Raw genomic sequence first — 24,986 nt, 5'->3', positions numbered from 1 at the left:
CCGTACATGTACTACTGTAGGCCCTAATATTCCGAACTGTACAAGTACATGTGCAATGATTACTGTACTCCGTACTACAGGTCTTGTACTTACAGCTAGGGCCCATACTTGTACGCTGTCCATACAGTTCAAGTTCAAAGGTTTCGCATGTCGTCCAGTCCCTTTCCTGTCGCTGGCCAGGGGTGGGATCAAGCAAACATTTACATTCGCAGTTCAGCCCCCCATGTGCCAACGACAGCAGCGAACCTCTGGCATTCAAAGTGAGGATGACCCCAGCCGCAAAGATGACGGCAAAGCCTTTCCTTGGCGTCTCGGCATCGTTGATGCCCACTGCCACCTGAACGACTCCGTGGCCTCGCTCCAAACTAGGTTGCCTACCATCCGTGCCCGCACCCTGGCCATCATGTCCACAAATGCCCAAGATCAAGATCTCGTTGCTGATGCCGCTGCTCAATACGGCATCGAGATGCCTTACGCGCTGGGCCACCAAAGCGGTGGCTCCAGGAACGACTTCATCGAACTCGAAAATATGAGCGGCGAAGCAAAGGATGACGGCGAGACTGTTACCATCAAAGATGGGGGCGACAGAGTCGTCAAGAGCGAATTTATACATGACGAAATCTTCACACACGAGACTAACGGTGGCGAAGGCACCAGCGGCAAAGGCATCAGCGCCGAAACCCCCAGCGGTGAGGCCGGCGGCTGCCGGCTCGTCCCTTCGTTTGGCTGGCACCCCTGGTACTCCCACCTGCTGTACGACGACACATTCACCTTCGCTCCCACGACAACATACACGCCACCAGAGGATTCGGTCGATTCCGCATCTGCCTTTGCTGCCAAAAAGCGACACTACGAAGCTGTCCTCACACCGTCACCCGAACGAGACGATGACTTCATCGCCTCCCTCCCCGTGCCAACACCACTGTCGGCCTTTATCGCCGCCACACGTGCCCGCCTTCGCGCCCACCCATACGCTCTCGTCGGCGAGATTGGCCTCGACAAGGCATTCCGCGTACCTTTTGGATGTGACGCCTCGGCCGTGGCGCCCCCTGCTGACGCGCCCGCCTCGGTGCACGCCTCAGGCCACCGGACCTTGAGCCGTTATCGCGTACGTATACAGCACCAGGAAGCCATTTTCGGGTCACAGGTGCGTCTTGCTGCCGCGGAAGGCCGCCCCGTCAGTGTCCATTGCGTCCAGGCGCATGGTTCGCTGCATTGCACCTTCCTGGCATGCTGCCAGCCCCACGAGCGTCCCATCCCCATGATCCGGGGGGTGGGCATGGGTTCTCGGTCGCTCGACGGAGCGGACTCTCCAGTCTGGGAATCTCTCCCACCTGGAAGGGTCTACCCACCACGGATATGCCTTCACTCCTTCACCGGCGACGTGCAGGTCCTGCAGCTGTGGTTGCACTCGTCGAACCACACAGACGTCTACTTCTCCTTCTCGAAGGCCGTGAACCTCCGCAACGACTCGAACCGCGTAAAGTCTTCGATGGTGATGCATGCCGTGCCCGACGATCGCGCTCTCCTCGAGAGCGACCTTCCTGTGGTCGAGGACGAAACCGATGCCGCTCTTGAGGAAATGTATCGACATGCCTGCCACGTGAAACAATGGCCGCTCGAGGAGGGCGTGCGGCGGTTCGGAAGTAACTTTGAGAGCTTCATCTTCGGCAACAGAATGGAGCCCGTCAGCGGCGACGCGACGGATCCTGGGTGAGGTTGTGCCGGTGCTGGTGTAGAACAAAAGGCCCCAGTCCGCTGATCGGAGTACTTGTAAGTGGCTGCAATGTGAAATTTTGGAAGAAGAGGACGGCGGCTTCGCGTTTCGCTTAAGGGAGGGAACGAGGGTGCCCGAATCAAACGGCCCGATCCCGCTCTCTTGCTCTCTCTTGCTCACTTGTGCTCTGCATCATCCCTCGTTCTGTGACATGTGAATGCGTGAACGCCAAGATGCGTCTTGGGCACCTTCATGGTACCCGCCTTGCCTTGCCTTGACTTGCCCGGCCTGGCGTCGCTTGCCACGTCGACAAATGACACGGGCGTAAATGGTTGACGCTACGCTACACGTACATTTCGACGCATTTAGGTCACTCTAAATACTCGTGCAGGATGTGGACCCGGGTCAGGGATACGCCCGACTCTTCTCCCATGAGTTGTAGGATTTGGATCATGCGCCCTGTTCTCAAAGACAAGTCAGTCCGCCATCAGTCAACCCCGAATCACCTGACAAGGAGAAAGAAAGTGGGAGAAATGGGGAGGGCGAGCACGGCCGATGTATCGGGTTCATGCCACGTACGGATGTCGGCGCGCGCCCGCATGAAGAGCGGCTCCCGCTGAAACACATCCTCGCCGCCGGATTCCTTAACGGCCTCGCGCAGCACGTTTCCGATGCACAGCGCCTCGAGGAAGGCACGATGCTGAAACACCCACCAGACGCGCGCCTCGGCCTCGAGCAGGGTGAAGAGCAGGAAGAAGGCGCTGATAGCGTCGTGGGCCGCCTCGAGTGTCCCTCGAATGTTGACGGGGACATCAGGGCACTCGGACGCGTGCACGAGCATAAGGTTGTGAAAATAGTTGCTCGTGAGGAACAGCGTCTGCCGGACGACCCGCTTGTTCGTCGCAGCCAGGCGCGTAAGGCTGTAGGTATCCCACGATCGGAACACGTCGGGAAAGGAGCGGTAGACGGCGCGGAAGTCGGCAACGAGCCGCGACTTGTGCCTCGGTGTCGTGCAAATGGGAAGATCGAGGGATCGGGGCGAGCAAATCCTCTCTTGGACAAGGCTGGCGAGCATCCACGAGGCGCGGATGTAGGCCGTGTCCGTCGGGTCGCTGCTGGCAATGGACGAGCTGTCGTCGAGCAAGTCGTCGACGGACACATCCGTATGGGTCGCCGACGGAGGCAAGGACAGCAAAACGCACATGAAGGTGTCTTGAAGCAACACGGCCTGCCAAACCTTTCGCCTCTGCTGTTTCTCGAACGGGTTTGCCGTGGGCGTCACTGACGGGGGACGGTCAGCGAGGGCGTCGAGTTCGGGGCGAGGCAAGAGCAGGGCGCACGTACCAATGTTGGGGTCGCGGTGCAGTCCCATGGCATAGGCCTGTCGGATAAGGATGCCGGCAAAGGCCCAGCCATCAGATGCGTGGTTGTCGTTGATGAGGAAGTAGGTCATGAGGACCATGGCCTGGATGGAACAGAGCGAGGCGGTGCTGAGGTACGACGACATGCGGAGGGCCTGGTTGCTGGCTGAGGCGTAAAACTCGGCCGTTTGCTTCCGCTCCTTGGGCGTTGTCGTCGTGACAAACTGGGTGCCGAGGGCGAGCATGACGAGCATGAGGCCGACAAAGGACGCATCCGCCTCGTTCCTGTCGGGCCTCGCAAGCTGCCAGAAGTGCTCATAGTCGGCGTAAAATGTTTGACGATGGATCATCGGGTAGACGGGATCGACGCATTCAAAGTATCGGGCCAGCAAGATGTCCGCCTGGATCTTGTCGGGGAGGACTAGGATGACCTCGGCCAGGCCGCCGTCGCAGGTCCAGTAGTTGGCAAAGGGGTGCTCCGATCCGATGCCGAAGACGTTGCTGGCGCCCGTGACGGAGTAGGGCACATTGGAGAGCAGGCCGATGGAGAGGGCGACGGCGCCACGGGACGAGGCATCGTGGTCGATGATGGCTCCCCGATCGGCAATGTTGGGTGTCGACAGGTTGCCGTACGCGGAGGGTGGCCTGGGTGGCTTCGTCATGCGGCGGGCGTTGACGACGGAACGAGACCTCTCCCTGCAAGTGAAAATAGGGCGAGATGTCAGTCCGATGACCTTGGGCGTGCATTCAAGCTCGTATCTGGAGGGGTTAGGCTCGTCGGCACAAGACGTACTCGAGAAGATTGGCCACGTGAGCATATTTGCAATCGGATTGTCTTCTGATGCCTGGGCTCGTGGGTCAGCTAGCTTATCGGTTGAGCTCGGGCCCAATGCGACGGAAGAGACTCACAGGCGAGACAGTTGGGCCTGCCTCGATCACACTGTAGTAGACAGCCGTCAGAAACGATCTCGAGACGAAGTAGTCCGGACGGGGTCGAGACGGGGAGGACAAGACACAAGACGCCAACGGCGGCGGGCGTCCATATCCGTCCATCCATCCACGGGCGTCTGGGGGTATGGCTGGCACAAGAGGGCCGAGTGGGGATGCCATGTTGCTCCTTCGCTCCGCTTCGTCGGGCAACATGGGACGCGGCCTACTTTGGTTTTCCGCTCTACGCACTCGCGGCAAGACAAGGTGGGCTTGTTGCGCTTCTGCTTCTTCAGGGAATGGCCACGGTCGTCGATATCGTCGACGTCATCGTTTTCGCCATTGAGCAAGCTTTCGGCATGCCGCCGCTCCTGCTGCCGATGGCCGTGAGGGCCTTCAAGCTCCTGCTGGTGCTTGGCGGCGTCGTCGGGAAGCGGATGCGACACGGCGACGGGAGAGCGAGACGTCGCCGCGCTCGAGAGTGGCGAGGAGGGCGCAGCAGTGGCAGAGGATGGGGTGGCGTTGGCGTTGGCGCTGGCGTCGTCGTCGGGAGGGCTGTGATTGTGGTAGTTATCGTGGTGGTGGTTGTAGTTGCTCGGGACCTGGCGGTGGTGTTGGCTGTGTGAATGCGGGTGCGGGAGGTGCAACGATGGTGCGTCCATTGCTGGCGCTAGCACCGATTGAGAACCCCTGACCGCCTTTTTCGATGCAACGCGATCGCGATGGAGATCGCGATGGCGATTGACGATGTCAAATGTGCACCGGGAATAGTGATTGCCGTTGGGTTTGCGGGCTGGGAATATTATACAACTATGGAAATAGTGAGGAAGGTTGTGTGGGAGCAGTACAAGAACAAGTACAAGGTACACAGTACATGTACTGTAAGGCCCAAGTACACCTACAAACACGTACTTGCTTGCAACTATTAAGTAATACTGAGGTCTACTGTAGCTGTACTCCGTACATGCACCGTACTCGCAGCAAGCATTACGGAGAAGGAGCAAGGACAAGTATTATTTACTCCGTACTGTACTCCGTACATGTAAGCACAAGTAGGTTCATGGAAAAGCGGACCGCAGCGGGTGATGGAGAGCGGGGAAACGAAGCAATGGACTCGAATGGAAATGTAGCTTTTCGATCTTGCACGAAGTACTGTACTTACTCCGTACGCGCGGAATACCTCCACAAGAGTATGACTCCGCAAATGTACGAAACATGCTGTATTAGGGCTGGGAGCTGGCAGCAGCCATGAAAGCCGGTCGCCACGAGCCGGCCCCTTCGTCCCCTCACAGTACGAACGGATAGGCCGCTGTCACTTACTTGAGTCACCGAACGCTCCCGCACAATTGGTCACGAGCACATTGATGAGATTGTCAAAATTGTCATGCCGTACCCTGGATCCCTCGTTGCCACAACTATGCATACATGTACGTTGTATTATTCATGGGCGAAGTTTTTGTGTGTTTACAGTGTAAGCTGACGCTCAAACAAGTTCATGTAATTATCCAAAAACCGTTCGTCATGTGCGTGGGTCACCCACCCTAGACCGTTGGGTAATAATAGTTACTGGGTGGACTACGGTGAAGAAAAGTACTTCCTGTACATGCACGGAGTAGTTTGTGATACCAGCCGCTGGGAGGAACATACGTGTACGTTGCTTAAATCTTGATCAAAGAAGCCAATGCGTAGCCTGCTGAGGATAGACTCGCATGTTCCTTGCAGCACATCCAACTGTTCGTTTGGTAGACATTCGATAAGGAGCTCGTCCCATCCCAATCGTACTCCCGTCGCTACAGCTTCTCGATGCTGGTCGGGTACAGTATGCATTATGGATCGAGCCGTCAGCCCCCACATCCGATATGCCAGCTTGTGGCTAACAAATGATCATATTTCGACGCAATACCTGTACTCATTCTCTATCTGAGCGCCCATTCCTAACCTCCCCATGATGACTATTTACACAACCGAGCCGAGAGATACAGTCGGAAGAGCTTGATGACTGTAAGTAGTATGCAGGTTCTTGTACGTGGTTCGCACCTGCTCCTGCCATCCTACAGTATAAGTATAGGGTAACCAGTCTGGGTAGCACTTGGCCTACTCGTTGCACACGTATGTGGGACCAATACTTGCTTTTCCTCTGGTGCTAGCAAGTTCCTGCCAGGAAAGGGTACAAGGTACAGGTACGTGCAGTACCAGTGACTATGCTGACAGGTACCACTCACACTGCTGCACTTGATGGTAATACCAACAGCACTCTTTCCGTACTCCATACTTGAGTCTTTGTTAAATCATCGTCATCCATACGGCGTTGGTGCAACAAGAAAACCATACCTGAGTCTTTATCAAACCATCGTCATCATACGGCGCTGGTGCAGCAAGAAGCCACCGCAGGCGCAGAAACATCTGCTCGCCTCACCAGTCTCGTGCACCTCATTCGCCCTGCCACCTTGCCGGCGAAGTCCCTCGCACATCCATCGCTTATCTGCGCATAGGTGTTTCTGTACGAGCACGAGCATCGCAGCATGGCAACGCCAGCCGACCCCCCTTGGAGGGCCGCCTTCCTCTCCGATGTCGAGCGGATGGATTCGCCGACGTTTGTTCTCAGCGCACTCGGCCAATCCAACGGCGCGCCATTGTCATGGTCCTCGTCATCCTCCCCCCCAAGTCCACGGGATCATCCTCCTCGACCCTCCATCATGGTCCCGCGTGCGCGTACCGTCGTCTTTCGCGGCATGTGGGCTTGCCTCCCCGTGAACGGCAAAAACCCAGCCGAGCTCAACGCGGACGTATTTACGAGCTACCTTCCCACCATAACCACCGACGTCCGCATGCAAAAGTCGTCCGAGCTCGTGTCCGGAGACGGTGCCGGCAACCCCGTCGAGGCCGTTTTCTGGGCCGCCGAAGCCAAGAACCAATGGCGCCTCCGCGGCCGGGCCTACCTTCTCGGCCCGGACATAGACTCCGAGGCGGCGGCGCCTGTGAGGGCCGCCATCAAGCCCTACATGCGGCCGCGCGGTACCGGCGCCGGCACCGACGTCGGCGGACCCTGGAGCTGGAGCAGGGAGTTGACGGCACATTTTGGCAACCTCAGCCCTTTGATGCGGGGCACCTTCAAGAACCCGCCTCCCGGCACGCCTCTTGCTTGCATGGCCGACCAAGGATTCGGGCTTGGCGCCGAGGTGCACGACCTCGACGACGAGCTAGCGCGCCGGAACTTCCGCGTGGTTGTCATCGTGCCAGACGAGATCGACAGGGTCGACCTGTCAGAGCCGGCCAGAGTCCGGAGGTGGAGTTACAGCCGAGAAAGGGCCAGCGAAGACGGCTGGAGAGTGACGGAGCTGTGGCCATGAACGAGCCCATGCCGTTTGCTACTCACCGTCTCTCATCCAGGTACTCACCTCTTAATGCCTACCTCGTTTTTTCATGCCCCCCCAACTACCAACTGTGCGCCCTCGTTGACGCATGGAGGCACGGGCTATTGCATGATGCACTTAACCTATCACGGTCCATCCGCGACTTCGACAAGTTTCGTTTCCTTCCACCGCCGCTGACTGGCACTGGTGCCCTGGCGATCAAGTATCGTCCTTTGGCGGACGAGCGAAAGGTGTCTCTTTCGGCCCCGTCCTGTCCACGACCATTATCATCCGTCATTGAATTTTCTTGGCAGCGCAAGATACCCTTGCTTGCGAGCATCGAGGGCGAGAATTCGATGCGCATGCGTTTATCTGCAAACGCACAAGTGCAAGGACTTGCAAGGGGCAGGGCATGTGATGTGCATTCGATCGGCCCCCAACCTCCTCCTCCCGCTCGTACCCCTGCACCTCGCAGACCCAACGAGTCACCAGGTCGATCTAGGCGAAGCGGCACCCCGACTTTCCGTCACATCGCGTCGGACAGTGTCCCATGCAACACGTTGGCAGGCCCGCCCGCCGCCATGCCATGAGGTGCGCAGCCTTGGCGCTACAACGACCAAATGTGGTCAGCCGTGTGGATGACGTAGGTGACGCTCGAAGGTCTTGGACCCAAGGCAACGTCGTGCAGGGAGCAGAGCTGCCGTCTCCCAGCGAGACACGAGCCCGAGTACGCCATGGTCAGATAGGCGGGGTGACAAGAGATCGGCATCGGGAGCCGTCTTCAGAATGCATACCAAATGCTCATTGCCAGAGTGAAATGGCACTCTGTAGTCAGGGTTTTGTCCCTTGAATGCAGCAGGCGCTCGTGCGTACGGAGTACACGTACGCCTACTTGCGTACGCGGATACCCCCATGCACCTACATGTACCCGCACTCGGCACCCCGTCTGGCCAACGCGGCATCACAGCGCCTGGCCAGCCTTGGCGTTTGCCATCGACACGACATTCGGCTGAACCAGATTGGCTGGATCTCAACGCAACCACAATCACGGCAGACACGTCAGACATGTTCAATCACTCCGCTCCCCCATGCAAGACCGCCGACCACAGCAACTTCTTTCTCGTTGCACCGTCCGCGAATCGGCATTCACGTTGTTGCATCCAGTCTCGTTGGTAGTCCCCAGCTTATTGCAGCGGTGTGCGCCTCGGAAGGGATGCCTATCAGCCAGGGACACGACTTCCGCGACATGGTCGCTCGGATATGACATTGCCATCGAACACGGGTGTCCGTCCCATGGATTGGTCCGGGTAGTGTTGCGACGGCAGCGTCATCGGAGATGCGAACTTACATGCTCCATACATGATGTGTCATATATCTGGCACATTCCTCAGGCGAAGTCGGGTGCGGTCTCAAGGTCAGGATTCGCCGGGGCCAGGATCTCCCGAGCCTGCGTCCTCTGTCTTCACGCCGCACCGCAGCGCGCCTTGGGATCTGGCGAAAAGTTGGGGAAGGATTTGATGGCAGGATGTGCACCAACGGCGTCGCGTGGTCAATGGCGGGGCAGGCAGCAGGGCTTCGCACAAGGGATGTACGGAGTAAGGAGTGCTGTAGGTGTATTCGCAGGTACTTACATGTAATGCAGCATGGACTTGTGTTCGATCAATGAAAACTAACTGAATATTACCAGTCAGTTTTGGTCCTTTGCATGTACCTGCTGCATACTTACGTGTACTCCGTACTCCGTACGGAGTACTCCGCACAGTAAAATGTGTGGACACAAGATCTCTTCGCGTGCGTACAGTATGGAGTCTGAGTACTATTAATATGAGCGTCCAAAAGGGTACAGTTGAGCTCTAGTGATGCCACAGTTACGTATGCGGGAGACGCATCCCTGCATGGTGGGAGTTTCGGCCACAACGCAGGACCGGCATGTCCGGACACCCCTCCCAGAGAAGCAAACCAAACGACGAGCGTAGGGGGGGTAATACGGCAACTTACTCACACAGTCTTGAATGGTGAATTCATGGCGGTTCTTCGCCCAGACATACTTACATGGGAGGGGGAAAGTCAGATTTCCATGCGGCGCAGTCATGTTGTGGCGTGATCGTTGCATTGCATGCGCGTGGACATGTACATGTAAGAATGCATCCATGTACAAGTACGGAGTACGTACATGCCTATTGTACGTAATACCAGTACCTGTTCATGGTGTTCATGGTTGTACTTGTACAAGTACTCTGTACAAGTACACGGGCGTACACATTCTCTGGAACTCTGCCACAGAGCTCTACCTACTTGCACGGCAACATATACACGTAGTAATACTACTCCTCCTTCAGACTCTTTGCACCCCATTTCGGTAGGGGTGTCGATACTACCACAGCGAAGGGCAAGTGTGCTTGTAGGTGTGCATGTATGGCAGGCCAGTTCGGTGGGTATGCCCGTATTGCAAAGGAACTACCCTGTTCACTCTGTTTCAGGTAACTAGTATAATTTATTAGCACTCCGGGCTTGCTGTGTGTTCAAGTGAGCAGCAATTCCATGCAAGTACTGTACACCTGCCTAGGCCAACGTCCACGGGGTCTCGGGTGTAGTTTCCGGTATTGGACACTATTTACATCATACTGGTAGTTTTCGACCAGCACACCACGATGACGGCACACCACGATGACTCTGTCATGCAGTTCTCATGAAGCTGCTGCGTCGAATGAGGACGCTGTACGGAATAATACTGCTCTCTCCATCACCATCCAGCGTCGGGCTTTGACTCGATATGTCTTGGCGGTTTCGTCACTTCAATCTCAGAACACCAACGACGGGATAGGGATACACTTGACCTGATGCTCACGGTGTTCGGATGGCATCATTCGAGTAAAAACGTGATTCAAGTTCGAGTCGAATGGAGCGGTAATGCGGGTACGCGTACGGAATACGGAGTTCAAGTCCCGACTTGGCAGCGTCCTGCGGTGGCGTCGGATCTTGCCAACGTTGGGGCGCCCGTATGCTGGCATTTATCTGCAGGAGCCCATGTACAGATTTAGAGGTGAACCAAGGCAAGATCTAAGTAAGCGGCATGCTCGAGCAAGAAAACTTGTGCATGTACATCAACGGGGTTACTAGCCACACGTGTGGGAAGGCATTTGCTGATGTGTCGTCGTGGAGGATTGCCAACCAGGAGGCAACGATGGCTATGGGGGACATGGTGGGCGGGGTGGGGCGGATCGGGTGCACGACGGGCCAAGTACACTGACTTGTACATGTACTTGCAAGCACAGCCGTACAGATACCTACCTACATGTACTCCGTACAAGTACGGAGTAAATAGCTGTGCGTTCATGCTACTAGGTATCTAGTAGAATGCTGGGATGTGCACAGCACGTTGTATTCGTAGTAATACTGCCAAGTATACACCTGTGCATGGAAGTAGGCCATACACTATTAAAACTTGTACGGATATCATCCAGATGTGTAAACGTTCGGTGTGCCCCTTGCAAGGGCAGCAAGACAATGCTTTGTCCAACTAGTGCACACGACGAAGGGGGGAGGGTGGGGGGGGGTAGCCCACCATCGCGTTTGCGTTCGTCCTATCCGGTGGGGCAGTGGGAATGACTGCCGGTTTCCTACGCGGCTCCTTTCATCGAGACGTGTGCATCCATATTGCGATGTCGTCGAGGTAGATCGCAAGATGCCTGCGAGCAGATGCACGCGCACGCAGCCAAGTGCGAGCATCGATATCGGCACCTGCTGCTAGCACCAGTGCACGCACGTGCATGCACTGCATGCATGCGCATGTGACCCGTACGGCACAGGCACATAATGTCATCTGTGAGTTGTCATTTCCACTGTTTCTGCAAGCTGGCGCACGACCTTCCGCGACGGCTCCCTCCTGTGTACTCCGTCCTGGAGTAGGGCGTAACCAATACGGAGTACAGGAAATCACTTTGCGAGTCTCTTCGGGATTGACAGGACACTAAGCGAGAAAAAAAAGCAACCACTGTTGGCACTCGTCCGTACATGTGCATGCAGGTATGCTACAATGCGCTATCACCACATGTATGCACTTGCAAGGGGTGTCGTCAGACATCAGACCAATAGCAGGCAGGTAGGTATGAGGGGTAGGCCGACAATGGGAGCGATAAAAGAAGAATCGAGTAAGCAAACAAGCGAGCCAGCAGGCAGGCAAGCAATAGTCAAGTTGGCAAGCGAACGGTCAAGCAAACAGGCAAGCAAACAGGCAAGCAAACAGGCAAGCAAACAGGCAAGCAAACAGGCATGCATACAGGTAAGCAAGCAGCAAGCAAGCGGCAAGCAAGCAGCAAGCAAGCGGCAAGCAGGCAGCAAGCAAGCGGCAAGCAAGCAGCAAGCAAGCGGCAAGCAAGCAGCAAGCAAGCGGCAAGCAGGCAGCAAGCAAGCGGCAAGCAAGCAGCAAGCAAGCGGCAAGCAAGCAGCAAGCAAGCGGCAAGCAAGCGGCAAGCAAGCAGCAAGCAAGCGGCAAGCAAGCAGCGAGCAAGCAAGCAAGCAGCGAGCAAGCAAGCAAGCAGCGAGCAAGCAAGCAAGCAGCGAGCAAGCAAGCAAGCAGCGAGCAAGCAAGCAAGCAGCGAGCAAGCAAGCAAGCAGCGAGCAAGCAAGCAAGCAGCGAGCAAGCAAGCAAGCAGCGAGCAAGCAAGCAAGCAGCGAGCAAGCAAGCAAGCAGCGAGCAAGCAGCAAGCAAGCGGCAAGCAAGTAGCGAGCAAGCAACAAACAAGCAGCCAACAGGTGTGCGTACTTGAACATATCAGGGTACAAGCACGGAGTACCTTCATTCATGGTGGGTTGGATGCAACTCGATGGTTGGTCCTAGCGCCCCTTCCATTCATAACGCATCCTTCCTTCTTCGTGTGATACTGAATGTACTTCCTCGACTTCAACTACCAAGGTAAATGGACTGCGCATATCGTGCGCGGGTGACTGGCTTCGAATTTTAATTAAAACTTCATAAACGTAAACTGTTGTCCCCCCCCGCAAACTCCATTCTGTACTTATACATGGTTGCATTCCCTACAAATGGGCGACGTGCTCAAATGACGCGCTGGCGACAACGTGGGAGCTGAAATCTAGGACAAAATGAAATTGTGGCAGCTAGAATGGCATCCCGTTGGCGGATCACTGTCTGCACTAGAACACAAACACTCATGGGGACAGGTACTCTAGTACTTGCACGGTCCCGACCACGTTACGAGGACTGCGTGCTCCGCGGTACCGCTGCCGACCTCCCAGGTACGTCGACGCTGCATAGCATCGTGGCGTTCGTCCCGTACTTGCTCCGTACAGGCAACCCGACGCCTCCGTACTCGGTGCTCCTTGATGTATGCACGACACGATACGGTACGATGCGGTACGGTGCGCTGCACTGCGATGCGGTACGGTACGGGCTGAGCCAAGATGGCATGCGACGGGCGTGGAAGGAGTCCGGTGCTGTGCATGGGATTTTTATGTGCATGCATCGATCGCATGATTGCATCGTACAACTACACGTAGTCGTACTCACCGACGGGACTTTCAAGGTCCGGAGAAGTGCAGTGTGTTCTGTGATACCAACTACCTACATTCATGTAAGTAGGTACTAGGTACAGCATCGTATCAGGTACAAGGGTATCGGCGTTGGTCGCAGCGTTGCATGCCTGAACACTTGCATCGTCCTTGGCATGCAGCTGATCCAACTTGGCAGCCGCTGCTATGGATAACGACCATGGTACCTCCCATACCTACAAGTACTACTTGGTAGGCAGTTGCTCCAACTTGAGCGACTCGAATGACCAAGGCCAAGAACGCATGTCTGACGGGGGCAGCTTCCTGCGCTGTACGTACTGGCGAGTGGGTTGCTAATTATGCGCACACTTGGCTCTTACTTACATACCTGGAACGTACGTGACTGCTGGTGGTAATCTTTCACCCGACGAATGTGTGCAATTTACCACCGCCACGACTTGCTGTCCATACTGTACCGTACGCCAAAAGGGTAGCAGTAACACGCAACCTGAGTACATGCCACGAGTCCCCATGGGTAGCTGTACATGCAGGCATGTACTGGGTACAGCACCTCACCCGTGAGTGTACCTCCGTCGTACTGTACAACTACTTTGTACCTACCTAGTACCTACGGCAAGTAAGTAGGTACTTATGCAGCAGCCTGCATGGCCAGACCCCTGCACTCGACTCCCCCTCCGTTTCTTCCCCTCCCTTCACCCGTCTCCTCCCTGTGAGGGTGTCAACAAGGTCTCTCCACCGTCTCTGCTGTTGGTCGACGACACCGTCTCTAGCTGATGAGGCCTTTTCCAGTCGCCTTCCTCGGGCTCCTCTCCCTCATCCCCATCCCCATCCCCATCCCCATCCCATGAGCAGGCCGTCGACGCCAAAACATACTTAATTGCGGCCTTCCACTCCGTCCTCCGAACCTGGGAGGACATGCACGGTGCTGAACCTTAAAAGTACCACTTCCCCCGACGGCGAGAGACACAGCTGAAAACTGAAAGTCCCCCACCACGTTTGCGCCTCCTCGGCTGCTACCTCTTTTCCTCATCTAGCTAGGGGCCTGCCTACCTCCGGAGGGTTCGCACTCGTACACTCCGTCACGTCGAGTCCTCCCCCCCTTCCGCTATCCCACGAACGAGCAGGAACTCGACACTCCTCCGTGCCCGCCTCGCCTCGCCTACCTGCCAGCCTGCCCGCCTCTCCACCGAGCAATTCCCACCCATCGCTGCGTGTACCTGTTCCTTCGAACGGCGGTGCCCATATTCCTTGCAGCAGATGAGTCGCCCGTCGCAGCAATCTGAAAGAAGAGCCGGGCCTGTCGCGAGCTCCGTCTCATCTTGAACCCCGCACGTTATCGATACAACGCCGATCCGTCCCCCCGTCACAACTTGGCACTTCGTCGCCCTTCCCGTCCCGCCATCGCACTGCATAGGACGGCCTTGCCAGATAGCACGGCCTTCTGTGCGATCCTCGCCATTCCTCTGGCCTGTCGCGGCACCGCATGCACCACGGCGCGCCCCGTCATCGCCCTCGCCCTGCCACCACCGGAGGGAACCATTCTCCCTGCAGGCATACTGCTGCACCCATCTAGCATTGCCGTGCCTGGCCTTCTCCTCTGCGCCGCCCTGCATCCCGCGACAGTGCAGGCTCGGAGTACGTGTACGGCGCACGACGGATACCGGCCCCCCCCCATTCCTCACATCCCGCCATCCGATACACCGACGTCACCTGTTGTCTCCCCACACCCGACCTCCTCCCGACCCTCGTCGGCAGCCAACGACGCCGAGCGCGAGCTCTCCCAACCTGCATTTTGCATCCGAGCGCGCGCTAGGTGGCGAAACACCTAACTCCCTCTCACGATTCCTCCCAAGACGGCGTCGCCACGGGAGAGTGACCCCGGCGAGATGGCAAAGGATGCGCTGAGGAACCTCATCAACAACATCCCCGACTGGCAAAGGCGACTCAACGACCTGAGCGGTCAGATTGACCGCCGACAGGCCGAGCTTGCCGCGCTCGGTGCCCTGCCCAAGAACCCCGCCACCTCCACCTCCCTTCGGAACAAGGGGTCGTCCGAGTCGCTGAGGCCAAAGGATGACGGGCCACGGCACATGGACGTCGACGACGCCGACGAACACAAGCAGCGGCACGAAGCAGCCGTCGCCGCCCCGCCCTCGCACCCGACTCCGCCGACGCAAACCCTCCCGTCGTTCCCGCCCCTACCCCCCAGTCCCGAGAGCGCCGACCGTCTGTCGTTGCACAGGAAGGCGCGCGATGCCGTTCTCGCCGCTCATTCCCGAGCCATGGCCCAGGCCAGGAAGACGAAGCAAAGGCCCTCGTCGGTCGTCTCCGCCGAGGGAGCACCGGCAACCAGCCGGATGAGAAGCATGATCATCGTCTACTACGACAGCTATGTCCAAGGCTTCTTTGACGAGTTGGTCCGGTTCATATCGTCGAGCAGAAACCTGATGCGAAGGACAAGGATGGCGGCCAAGGTTGCCCAGATCAAACGCATGGCCGAGTTGGAAATGCCCGACGACCAGGCCAGCGGCGACGAAGACGACGATGCCTTGCCATCTCTACGCTACATGAGCACGCGGCGGCGGGCCCCCATAACCGTCAACACCTCGTCGACCTTTGGCAACCTCGACGAGGACCGGGCCCCCGATGTGTATGAAGCGCTGGATCAGAGTCTGGAGTATGTTCAGAGCACGTGCGAGCACGGCGCCCATCGCTTCCTCAGGGACGCGAGCTGCGAAGACGAGCTCGGCAAAATACGCGCCCAAGTGGCTGTGGTGTTGGCGACGGCCATGGAGGAGATGGACCGTATCGAACGCGAAGAACCCGCCCTCGCCCAGGAATCCGCTGACGTCGGGAATGCACGTGCGCTGCGGCCCATCAGCATCCGGAAGGAGGTGCCCAGCGGGAACAAGGGCGAACCAGACCCGCCGAAGCCCACTGTCAAACCCATGGGGCCCTCGGCGTCGACCGAGCCAGAGCACGACAATACCGCCGCAGCCGAGCCGCCGCCTCTCGAAGTTGATTCCGATGATGGCGGGGATGACAGCCTGGAGGCGATGCTCCCCCGGCTGCAGTATCGAACCCGGGATGTCTGGGGCTTCTCCAACTGAGCCTGCCGAGCAGCGTGACGTGACGTCTGGCTCACTAGCCTGAACAGCGAAAACAAGAACAAGCCTATGCTCAGGCTATTAATTTCTCGTTGTGGCAAGTAAGGAAAAAAACAGGACCGTTGAGCGGGTGTGAGTTTGTTATAACCGAGAGACTTTCGTTCAGCGGGCATCGGTGCAGGCGTTCATTTCTGTCTTGATGCGTAGCAGGACGTTCATGGTAAGCAAAACCATAAGCATGACATAACGGCATATGGCTTGATATCCGTCCTGCCAAGAATCAAAAACTACATTTGACGACATGGAAGCAATCTGACTAGTTCTTTTGGGGTTTGGTGTTGGGAACTATCGCAGAACGTGAGGTCATGGGCACACGCCGAAAACATCACTTGTATTTTATTATTTGGTGGAGGATTTCACACACGTGTTACAGGGATTCTCTTGTCGATTCCTCACAGTATTTCAATGTGATTTCTTACCTCACGCGTCTGGTTCCCCTGTAGGGAAATTATTTCCTTCCCCCTCCAGGCGTTATCTTTTCTACCTGGCCGCCTTCCCAGGCAGCATTCGTTGCCACTGGCGAGGACTGATGCTTCAGACCTGCGGCATTCTTCCACGTCACGGTTCAATCCGGCATTCCCCAAATTTTGTACGTCAACTTTATCACTGTGCAGGCAACCATGCACTTCTGGCCATGGTTTGAAATCAAAACCGAGCGGCAACCTTTTCTTTCCAAAATTTCACCTATTCTGTTACAATCCACTCCCTATTGCGTCTGGTACGTAGTTCAGAAAGCATTTCTAGTTACATGACAGTTATGTAGGTCGACTAGACAATGACAGTAGAATGGAACTCATGCAGCTAGCAATGTAGGAAGTGCCGACAGCGGCAATACGTCGCCCTGCCTCTCGTTTGCGTGATCGTCCCCCCGCTGTAATGGCATATCAAGAGGGGACCATTGAGCCGAATGGTAAAGGATCCGCTGGCTCCGGCACATGGTGCCGGAAGTGCGCCATACATTGACATGCCGTGTCGTGCCACTGACGCAGTGTGTGGCTGAACGTCGCTGGAGAGATTCTTGGTATTACTACTCCGTACGTCGAGGTAGCTTGCATCCAAGTACTGTAGCTAGTGCCTCCCGCCTCGATTCAACCAGAACATGATAGGACACCAATTTCAAAACTTCTCATTATTGTGCTTGTATTATGCTAATTCTGTCATGATAATATTTGGTTAATCTTTGGAAGCAGTTCATACTTTTGCAGATGGGGTTTTTTTACGTTGACATGGACTCACGGTAATGAAGGGCTAAAGCAATGGCTTGCTAGCGTTCTTTGCGCCCACGCACTAATTATTAGGTACTAGTATTTAGCACATCCCATTGCGCTGTTATTTGGCACAAGGGACACAGATAACTCAGCGGACTGATTAGTCAATTGACCATGCCTAGGTACAAGTGTTCGGCGCTACGACCGCCTGTGTGCGAAGCACAGGCACACTATCCCAGGCCTCAAAGTCTGCCGCTGAATGCTTTGTTTAACTTGCGAAAAACTTCAAATAAAACAGAATAAAGTATATCTTAATACTGAGTATTTTTAGTCATATTTTAATGTCCATAATTAGAAGCCAAAAATACATTATTGCGATTTCTCAATCTATTATTCCTGCCCTTCTCACGGAGTATACGTACTTGTGGAATATCAAAAAGTGGAGCAAGCAACGAATGCACATCCAGCAGGAGGGAGTGAGGCGTCGATGAGGCGACAGTCGAGAATCCGGACCATTACCTGCCGAGCACCACACAGATGTGCTTCTCGCGCTGTGCCACCTCGACGCGCAGCATATATTCGCCGTCATCCCTAGCTGTGTCCCTCTTCCTGTTGTAAAATGACTGTTGTTCATCTTCGACCACAACGACACCGATAGCTCGTAGGACCCTGTCTACCTGCTGCACTTCCTTCCTATCCGCCATCATGGGCCAGGGGTTTTCGCTTGCAACACCTTCGGCAGGCTCCGCTGGGATTGATATTGCACAGCTTCAGGATGTGCAGTACGAGCGAAGCATCGGGAATGCACGGTTCATGAAGAGCATCCGCGGCCGTCATGAGAACGGCCTTGTCCTGGTCAAAGTCCTGGTCAAACCGTACGCCGGAGTTGATCTCGACTTGTACAAGCAGCTGCTCATAAGTGAGTACGAAGCGTATCTTTCATCTCAGTTTATGAAACCGTGCTCAAGTGATTCTAGAGCAACGCAAGGCCTTGGCCGACGTACCCAATGCACTCGTGTTCCAGCGCATTATCGAGACCGAGACGAATGGATACCTCGTGCGGCAGTTCCAACATGATTCCCTCTACGATCGGCTGAGCACGAGACCTTTCCTCGAAGACATCGAGAAGAAATGGCTCGCATTTCAGCTGCTTTGCGCTCTGCGAGACTGCCACAGTCGTGATGTCTACCATGGCGATATCAAGGCGCAGAACGTACTGGTAACCTCCTGGAACTGGCTGTACCTGACCGATTTTTCATCACCATACAAGCCCATTCTCCTACCCGACGACAACCCTGGCGATTTTTCATACTTTTTTGATACGTCGGGCCGCCGAACGTGCTACATTGCTCCTGAGCGCTTTTATGTTGCCGGCGATGGCCCCCCGCCGCAATCCAAGATGACGTGGGCCATGGATGTCTTCAGCGCCGGATGCGTGATTGCGCAAATGTTTCTCGAATCGGAAATATTCAGCCTTGCACAGCTTTACAAGTATCGGCGTGGCGACTACGACCCGGTCATGACGCACCTCAGCGTCATCTCGGACAAGAACGTCCGTGACATGATCGCGCATATGATTCAGCTGGATCCGGAGAAACGCTACTCGGCGGACCAGTACCTGGAGTTTTGGAAAGGCAAAGTCTTCCCAAGCTACTTCTACAACTTCTTGCACCAATACATGGAGTTGATTACCGACCCGTCTTCAGGCAACAGTCCCATGTCCGGCTCGCACAAGAACATGGGTGAATCGGACGACCGGATAGATCGCGTTTATTACGACTTCGATAAAATCTCCTACTTCCTGGGCTACCAGGACGAGAAGCGGCATTCCGGAACGTTACCTTTGTCGTCACGTCTCGAATTGGGCCACTTTCCCGTACGGTTGAGCATCGTCAATCACGAGCATTGTGTTTCTGCCGCCCTGGAGCCTCCCGAGGACGACGGTACCCTAATATTCCTCACGCTCATAGTTGCCTCCTTGAGGACGACGGCCCGGGCTTCGTCCAGAGTTCGAGCATGTGATGTCCTGCTGGCATTTTCGGAGAGGCTCACGGACGAAGCAAAGCTAGACAGAGTCTTGCCATATCTAATGACGTTGCTTCACAAGGAGGAAGCGGATATTGTCATTGTTTCTGCCATCCGCACCATTACCCAGCTGCTCCAACTCGTTCGCATGCCAACCGCAATCAACTCCCATGTGTTGATCGAGTACGTCCTGCCTCGAATGGAGATTGCTTTGGGGTCCCGGTCACGACTTGCAAGCCCGTTAGTTAGGGCGACGTATGCGTCTTGTCTGGGGAGTCTGGCATCGTCAGGACAACGTTTTCTGGAAATGGCCTCCAGTTTTAAAGCCGATGGCTCCATGTCGGTCGCGGATCCTGAGGTGGAACCCGGACCTGAGGCCGAAGCGAACTTTGAAAGCGTATTTGACAACGCTGGTCGGGAGCTTTTCGAGATGCTAGAAAGCCACACAAAGCAGCTGGTGGAGGACCCAGATGTTTTTGTACGTCGTGGGTTCCTGGCGTCAGTGCCCGAGCTGTGCATGTTCTTTCAGGAGCACTCGAACGACATTCTACTCACCCATCTCAACACGTACCTAAATGGCCGCGACTGGACCCTCAAGTGCGCCTTGTTTGACACAATTATCGTCATCGCGATGTTTGTCGGGACCACGAGCTTGGAAGAATTCATGCTCCCGCTCATGGTTCAGGCACTGACAGATACGGAAGAATCCGTGGCCCAAGCTGCCTTGCACTCTTTGGCGCAACTGGCCGGTCTTGGACTCTTGTCACGATCAACAATCTACGAGTTGGCAGACCTTGTCGGCAGGTTCACCGTTCACCCCAACATTTGGATACGGGCGTCCGCAGCCGAGTTTTTCTCCATGTCGGCAAGGTTCTTGGTGCTAGCAGACATACGATGCCTTCTCTTGCCGCTGGCCCAACCGTTTCTCAAAGTGGAGGTTCTTCCGGAGTTCTCTGCCGTCGGCGTGCTGGATTCACTGAAGAGGCCACTGTCCCGGGCAGTCTTTGAGCAGGCAATAACCTGGGCGACGCAAAGTGACAGAGGAGTCTTCTGGAAACCATTTGAGAAATTGCGTTCGCTCACCCTGGGCACTTTCGGAAGCGTGGCCGCTCGTCCGTCCAAGGATCTCCATGCGACGTCGATGAGCAAGGTTTCTCGCAACGAAGAAGATGACCAATGGCTCGAGAAGCTCAGGAATCTCGGCCTTAGGGCCGAGGACGAACTTAAGCTGCTGGCTCTGCGAGAGTATATTTGGCGGTTGAGTAAGATTAAGGCGCGAAACTCCCCCAGGGGCGAAGTCAACGGGCAAGCAGGGCTCATTTCCCTCAAGAGCTTGGGGGTCACGCCGCAAACCGTGTTCTTCAATGATGTGCCTCTCAAGGACCCAGACAGTGACCCGAGCCTCGACTCCCCTACTAGCCCGTACACAATCGCGGACGCCCTTCTGGATGCGTCGATGACGATTGACGAGTCGGCTGGAAAGCGGAGACGTGCCGCAATGCACTCTCAAAAACCACGGGTCCAAAGCATTGGCCCCCGACCGTCACGTGCGGCAAGAGAGCTCTTGGCCCCAGACGGAGGTGAGAGACCTGGCTCGCTGCTTTCGAGAAGAGGCTCGTCTCTCAGCCGGGGTATAGATGCTGCTGACAACGACAACTTGTCTGTCCGTGAGGGCTCTTATTCAGCCAGAAGGGCCATTCGGCATCAAGTTAGTGCGCTTAGTCTGCTCGACCGCAGAGATGGAAGCAAATCGGTAGCGGAGACGGCCACGAGTGATGCCAATGCCTTTGGGCAGGTGGAGGGACCCTTTACGCAACCGTCCCTCTCGCCGCAAGGGCTCGGCGGAGATGAGGAGGAACGAAGCGCGCCGAAGAAGTCGAGACATACCTACGAAGGAACTGACCCCAATATTCAGAAAATGCTGGATCGGATGTACCTCGACAGCTTCCCGCGCGATGTACTAGACTTCGGCCCGATGGTCCAGCCCATGTTGAGCAACAGAAGCAGAAGCTTCCCGGACCAAAATGGTGATTCTCAATGGCGGCCCCAGGGCAAGCTTGTGGCGACGGTCGGAGAGCACAAGGGCCCAATCAACAGAGTTGCTGCTTCCCCGGACCACATATTTTTCATTACTGGTGGCAGCGATGGCACCGTCAGGGTCTGGGACACAGCCAGACTGGAGCGTAACGTTACGCACCGCTCGCGCCAAATTCACAAGCATGCAGAAGGCGCCCGTGTTATGGCTCTATGTTTTGTGGAAAATTCGCATTGCTTCGTCAGCTGCGCCAGCGACGGCAGCGTTCATGTGGTCAAGGTGGGCACGGTTACCGCTGGCGGCATCGTCAGGTACGGAAATCTGCGCGTGGTGCGCGAGTATCAGTTGCCGAACGACGAGTATGCGGTTTGGTGTGAGCACTTCCGGCTAGACACGTCATCGGTCCTTATCGTCGCCACGAACCGGTGCCGAATTCTGGGCATCGATATTCGGACGATGACTATTCTGTACGAATTGGAGAATCCGGTCCATCACGGAACGCCAACTTGTTTCTGCATTGACCGAAGGCGGAACTGGATCTGTGTAGGGACATCCCACGGGGTGATTGATCTCTGGGACCTTCGTTTCAAGATGCGGCTCAAGGGCTGGGGTATACCCGGCAAGAGGGCCATCTATCGCTTGTGCGTCCATCCCACGAGGGGGCGTGGCAAATGGGTCTGCGTTTCCGGCGGGACAGGGCAGGGGGAGGTGACGGTCTGGGATCTGGAAAAGACAACGTGCCGAGAGATTTACCGAGCGAGCAGCAGAAAGGACGGCGGACCCAAAGTCTACAGCGCATGGGACGTTGACGAGGACAAGCCCGAGGGTATGCTTAGCCGGTTCGCGACCTGTGTCGAAAGTAGCGACGCGACCAACGCGGACCGAGGAGTTCGGGCCATGTTTGTCGGCACCGGAGGTTTCGACGAATCTTGCGACGTTCGCCACGCGTACATTGTTACGGGAGGCTCAGACAAGAAGCTACGGTTTTGGGATGTCTCCCGGATCGAGAGCTCGAGCATATACAGCGGCCTTCAGTTGGATGAAGCGCAACCGAGTTATACGGCATCCCAACCTGCGGCAGGCGTAACCCTGAACTCGGAAAAGGCCGCACGACAACCGTCATCGAGGACGAAGGCCAATGGCGGGGCCAGCGCTGGGGCTCACGGAAAGGGCGGAGGCGCTGGGCGGCCGCCAAGGTCGACGGTGATTTCGATGCAGCAACAGCAGTTGCTTCAGTCACACGTGGACATAGTGCTGGACATGATCGTTTTGGAATACCCGTACACCATGAGCGTTTCGGTGGATCGGTCAGGCATAGTCTTTGTGTTTCAGTAATCGGTTGTGGTGCGTTGATTCCTCTCCGTCTCGGCTGATGGAGAAGGAATGGATGTTGCTTCGAGGCCGGCCACTTTTGAGACCGATCATCAATGAGGGTTGACAAGACGGGAACGGAAACGTAGATACGATTAATGGTACCGTACGAATTCGCTGCCATTGACCCTCTTGTGTAACAACATTCAGAACTGATCGAGTTATCTCGATCAAACGGCCATTGTAGCTGGACAGCGCTAGGTACTCTATATTCAAAGGCGATCCGTGCACGAATACTACTGAAAGCCTGCTGGTGGTGATAGAGAGGTATAAATGACGATAAGAGTTCTCTGTCTTGAGTAGCAACAAGAAGTAAGCAATGGGAGGGTGGTTGATGTTAGAGCCAACCTTGTTCGCTTCATTTGCACATAATACTGTATCTGTATTCCCGAGCGGGTAGCATAATTAATAGCAGTTAGGACTGTAAGTATGTACTACAGAACAGGAGTAATATAAATCAAGTATTATCATACTGTGCAAGCAGAGGCTGGTGGTGGCTGTGGAGCCTTGCTGTGGCTTGCACGCGGCTGAAATTTCCTGTCTGCTTTGCGACCTGTGGCTAGAATACGTCGCGTTGGTTTTCAGCCTTGCCCACCTCCAACAAACGGCAACTCGCCCTACTCACGTGTTGGGTTGGAAGATCTGGGATCAAAACACCGACAAAACTGTTGCTATTGGGGGCGCATCGCACAAATCTTCGCCAAACTTCGCCAAAGCTCGCCAATATTGACCAATCCTGGCCAATCGTCGACACGGCCGTACTTGCCCAAGCGACACCAGGTAGCTGTCCGTCACCATGAGGCTCACCACAGAGCTCATCCAGGAGTCCCTATCCTATCTCAACCCGCTCAAGGAGCGCGAGCTTAATCTCAGAGGTGCGTGTTTGAAAAGGGCAGATGCTACATAAACTTGATTCAAGAGCTAGAGTTAATACAAACGTTTTTTCGTCGCCCGTGAATAGGACAGAGAATCCCAGCCATCGAGAATCTTGGCGTCGCTGGCGTGAGTCCAACTTTACCACTCTACCACTCTACCACTTTGCCGCTATCTTTCTCTCCACTCTATACCCTTGCCTCATTCTGCTTTGCTACATTCACCTCCTCCTCCCTGGCCGGGGCCGTTGGGGCGACGGAACAAAAGAAGAACCTGCGGCTGACGCTTCGCGAGCGTAGCCTCATGACGCAATCGATTTTACCGACAATGACATCCAGGTCCTGGGCAACATCCCGCTCTCACCCCGTCTTCAGACCCTTCTTCTCGCTCACAACCGCATCGCGGGCATCCAGGCGGGCCTGCACAAGGCGATGCCGAACCTGAAGAACCTGGTGCTGGCGTACAACGACATTGCGGAGCTAGCAGACCTGGATGTGCTCGCAAAGTTCCCGCGACTCACCCACCTCGTCCTCTCAGACAACCCCGCCGCTAGGAAGGAGGCGAGTACTCACCCGATGCATCCCTTTCCATAACACCACTGGCCTCTCGCGGCGAAATATCAGGCTGACATTTTTCCACTTGCAGCACTACCGGTACTGGATTCTGTGGCGATGTCCCTCCCTGCGCTTTCTCGATTACGAAAAGGTCAAGGAGGCGGAGAGAGGGCGGGCGCGTGAGCTGTTCGGCACCGCCGAGGAGCCAACCCCTTTGGCTATCCAGGTTCGCACTGGCCACTATCGCCATCGTTCCGTTCCAAGTCATGTACTAACGGATGCAGATCATGGGGAAGAAGGGCAGGTCATCATTCGAGACGGTGACGGCTGGCTCGGCGGCGGCGGCGGCGTCTTCATCGTCGAAGCTTTCGCGCATCAAACTCACGACCAAGGAGAAGGCGCGGTTACAAGACAGGATCAAGAAGGCCACGAGCCTCCAGGAGATCATCGCTCTGGAGAGGGAGCTCAACGAGGGACGTTTGCCGTCCGGGATACAGGCGGATGGCATGGAGGAGTAACGAGGGAGTGGAAATGCATGGAATGATGTCACGGTCAATATCCTCACGCCCACGCCCGCGCCCCTTCATGGCGTCGTTTCGGCTCTTTTTTGTGTCTTGGAACGTCGTTGTCTTTTGTCCAGGGTGTTTCCATTTTTGTAGCCGATTATTGGCACACGACCCTCAGCATGTCCTTAGGCGTGGAAAAGTTTATGTACAAAGGGGATCATTCTATCAATCCCGCCATCCACAGCCTGATGGCGCGTGCTCGGGCCTCACGCCGACGGTTCCAGAGAGCCATTTCGCTACGGTCACTCGTATCACCCGCGCCCCCCAGCGTGACACTCGCGTCAACAGGAAGGTAAGCAA

At 55.8% G+C, this 24,986-nt stretch overlaps 6 protein-coding genes across 6 annotated transcripts; 5 read left to right on the top strand and 1 right to left on the bottom strand.

The window, feature by feature from the left end:
* Nucleotides 1-223: 223 nt before the first annotated feature.
* DCS_00737 (uncharacterized protein) lies at nucleotides 224-1,717 on the top strand (the record flags this gene model as incomplete). The annotated part of the gene is made up of 1 exon (XM_040798074.1): nucleotides 224-1,717. One exon carries the CDS (start codon nucleotides 224-226, stop codon nucleotides 1,715-1,717), a length of 1,494 nt encoding a protein of 497 aa, XP_040658957.1.
* A 502-nt stretch (nucleotides 1,718-2,219) lies between these two features.
* DCS_00736 (uncharacterized protein) lies at nucleotides 2,220-4,667 on the bottom strand (the record flags this gene model as incomplete). The annotated part of the gene is made up of 3 exons (XM_040798073.1): nucleotides 2,220-3,923; nucleotides 3,988-4,018; nucleotides 4,258-4,667. 3 exons carry the CDS (start codon nucleotides 4,665-4,667, stop codon nucleotides 2,220-2,222), a joined length of 2,145 nt encoding a protein of 714 aa, XP_040658956.1.
* Nucleotides 4,668-6,527: 1,860 nt separating this feature from the next.
* Nucleotides 6,528-7,355, top strand: DCS_00735 (zn 2cys6 transcription factor; the record flags this gene model as incomplete). Its single annotated transcript, XM_040798072.1, has 1 exon — nucleotides 6,528-7,355. One exon carries the CDS (start codon nucleotides 6,528-6,530, stop codon nucleotides 7,353-7,355), a length of 828 nt encoding a protein of 275 aa, XP_040658955.1.
* Nucleotides 7,356-14,773: 7,418 nt separating this feature from the next.
* DCS_00734 (uncharacterized protein) lies at nucleotides 14,774-15,997 on the top strand (the record flags this gene model as incomplete). The annotated part of the gene is made up of 1 exon (XM_040798071.1): nucleotides 14,774-15,997. One exon carries the CDS (start codon nucleotides 14,774-14,776, stop codon nucleotides 15,995-15,997), a length of 1,224 nt encoding a protein of 407 aa, XP_040658954.1.
* A 1,970-nt stretch (nucleotides 15,998-17,967) lies between these two features.
* DCS_00733 (phosphoinositide 3-kinase regulatory subunit 4) lies at nucleotides 17,968-22,657 on the top strand (the record flags this gene model as incomplete). Its single annotated transcript, XM_040798070.1, has 3 exons — nucleotides 17,968-18,181; nucleotides 18,240-19,765; nucleotides 19,817-22,657. 3 exons carry the CDS (start codon nucleotides 17,968-17,970, stop codon nucleotides 22,655-22,657), a joined length of 4,581 nt encoding a protein of 1,526 aa, XP_040658953.1.
* Nucleotides 22,658-23,489: 832 nt separating this feature from the next.
* DCS_00732 (uncharacterized protein) lies at nucleotides 23,490-24,638 on the top strand (the record flags this gene model as incomplete). The annotated part of the gene is made up of 5 exons (XM_040798069.1): nucleotides 23,490-23,568; nucleotides 23,655-23,695; nucleotides 23,866-24,093; nucleotides 24,212-24,346; nucleotides 24,405-24,638. 5 exons carry the CDS (start codon nucleotides 23,490-23,492, stop codon nucleotides 24,636-24,638), a joined length of 717 nt encoding a protein of 238 aa, XP_040658952.1.
* Between the last annotated feature and the right edge of the window lie 348 nt (nucleotides 24,639-24,986).

The sequence above is a fragment of the Drechmeria coniospora genome, chromosome 01, assembly GCF_001625195.1.
Source record: "Drechmeria coniospora strain ARSEF 6962 chromosome 01, whole genome shotgun sequence".
In the NCBI taxonomy this organism is placed as follows: Eukaryota; Fungi; Ascomycota; class Sordariomycetes; order Hypocreales; family Ophiocordycipitaceae; genus Drechmeria; species Drechmeria coniospora.
The sequence above is the reverse complement of the archived record's forward strand: the minus strand, read 5'-3'. Positions and strand labels throughout refer to the sequence as shown.